The sequence below is a fragment of the Mustela erminea genome, chromosome 1 (genome assembly GCF_009829155.1).
Source record: "Mustela erminea isolate mMusErm1 chromosome 1, mMusErm1.Pri, whole genome shotgun sequence".
Taxonomy (NCBI): Eukaryota; Metazoa; Chordata; class Mammalia; order Carnivora; family Mustelidae; genus Mustela; species Mustela erminea.
The window spans coordinates 21,216,396-21,218,118 of record NC_045614.1 but is presented as its reverse complement, the minus strand read 5'-3'; the positions used below and the strand labels follow the sequence as shown (position 1 = coordinate 21,218,118).

Genomic DNA, 1,723 nt, shown 5'->3' with positions numbered 1-1,723 from the left:
AAGGATGGTTCCAGGGTGATGGAACTGGAGACTTGGCTCTGGATGTGTGACAACAGCCTCAGGTGCCAGCTTCAGATGTGGACAGAGTCCTTGGCATTCGGGCACGGTCAGCCCAAAGCAGGGGCCACAGGCACTAAAGGGTGGAGTCGGGGGACAGACAGCTGTCTCCCTCTGCAGAAGAGGGACAGCAGGACCCTTGGGGGCTTCGTGGTGTGCGAGTCACTGAGACACACAAAACCTGGTCAGACATTTATTGGGGTGGTGGAGCCGGTTCTCCACCCTGCAGTACTTTTAGACTGATAGGATTTCGATGTGGAACTCGGGCTGCCCAGGAGGGACGTCGTACTGGTCCTGTAGATGGTCATCGGTCTGTAAGGCGAAGCAGCTTTTTGGGACCTGGAGGATGCAGAGGGCGTGCCATATGTGGCAGTAACGTCGGTGGCACTGCCACATGCGAACCCAGGACTGGAGCCTGACGGCTGCCTCCTCCTGGATGACGTAGATCTTCAGCAGGTCCTGCCGCCGCTGAAGAACCCGCCTGCACAGGACCGCCCTCCACCAGTTCTGGATCACCCAGGCCCAGAGGGCGGCCGCCAGCAGGGTGCGGCGCACCAGGGTGCCACGCCACCAGGCCTGGATTTTCCTGGCCGCCTTGATCCGGGCTCTGCGGCGTTTCTCGCGAAGCCGCTGACCAAGCAAAGCAGAGGACTCTGCGTGAATGCGTTGTGAAAGCCCACTAGGCTGGCGTCTGCCACGGAGGAGCTCTCATCTTCTCTCTTAGCAACCAGGCTTCCCCCAGGTGGTTCTGGGGACCCAGGAGTCCCGGGTGCGGTTTTGCCTCTACTGTCTTGTCTGTGGCCACAGACACATGGGCTCATCCTCTGAGTCTCAGGGTCCTCATCTACACAAGGGGGAGACGCTTCCTCTCTGGTCTTCCCAGGTTCATGGAATCAGTGGAAACAATTTCTGATCCAGAAGCCCTGGCATGGGTGTGAGGGACTGAAAGTTCCTCTGATGATGACCCTTTCTGTGTTTATGGCCTGCAGCTCAGCCCCAATCCCCGCCTGGGATATCGCCTCCTGAGGCTTCCACGCCATGCCATGACCTTTTGAGATCTTGCTCTTACCTCACTTCTCTTAATTTCCATTACTACCTCTCGGTCACCCCCATATCCTTCCAGCTTTCCAGTGCCCTCTGCCGTGCCCCAGCTTCCCCACCTTGCTGCTGTCTCTTCAAGCTTCACACAGCTCACGTACAACAGGGAGGGAATTTATGGGGACAAGAGAGACACACTGAAGTGACTCCTTAGCTGTGGGACCAGAGATGGATCCTCCCCTTTTCCGGGGGCTCTGTGGCCAGATGATCAGTGATCTGTGGTTCTCTCGTACTCCTGGGCGCCACCTACCTTCAGTCTTTCTTCCTCTAGTGCATCCTCATCTGGACCAGACTTCTGCAATCAGAATATAGGGAGAAAGCATGAGTGGGGACCAGCTTCTGGGCGGAGTCCTCAAAGCCCTACCTCCCCATTTTTTCTGAGTCCTTTGAAGTCATCTGGTGTGTCCTTCTGCCATGGGCCGGCTCCCCATCCCCAGGGAGGGGGGTGCCTGACTGTCTTACGCAGCATTTATTGCCCATGTTTTGGGGCAGTCTTCCTGGTGTTCACACCCCCTCTGGTTGCCACTCCATGGGTCCTGTCAGAGGCAGAAAGGGTGGAAGAGGGGGA

General features: G+C 57.4%; 1 protein-coding gene across 1 annotated transcript; it reads right to left on the bottom strand.

Annotated features, from left to right (window-relative positions):
• Window positions 1-242: 242 nt before the first annotated feature.
• On the bottom strand, window positions 243-1,723 carry IQCF3 (IQ motif containing F3). The gene is made up of 3 exons (XM_032360637.1): window positions 1,618-1,723; window positions 1,406-1,450; window positions 243-687 (listed from the first exon to the last, which is right to left on the bottom strand). The coding sequence occupies exons 1-3, from the start codon at window positions 1,633-1,635 to the stop codon at window positions 292-294; spliced, it is 459 nt and encodes a 152-aa protein (XP_032216528.1). The 5' UTR covers window positions 1,636-1,723; the 3' UTR covers window positions 243-291.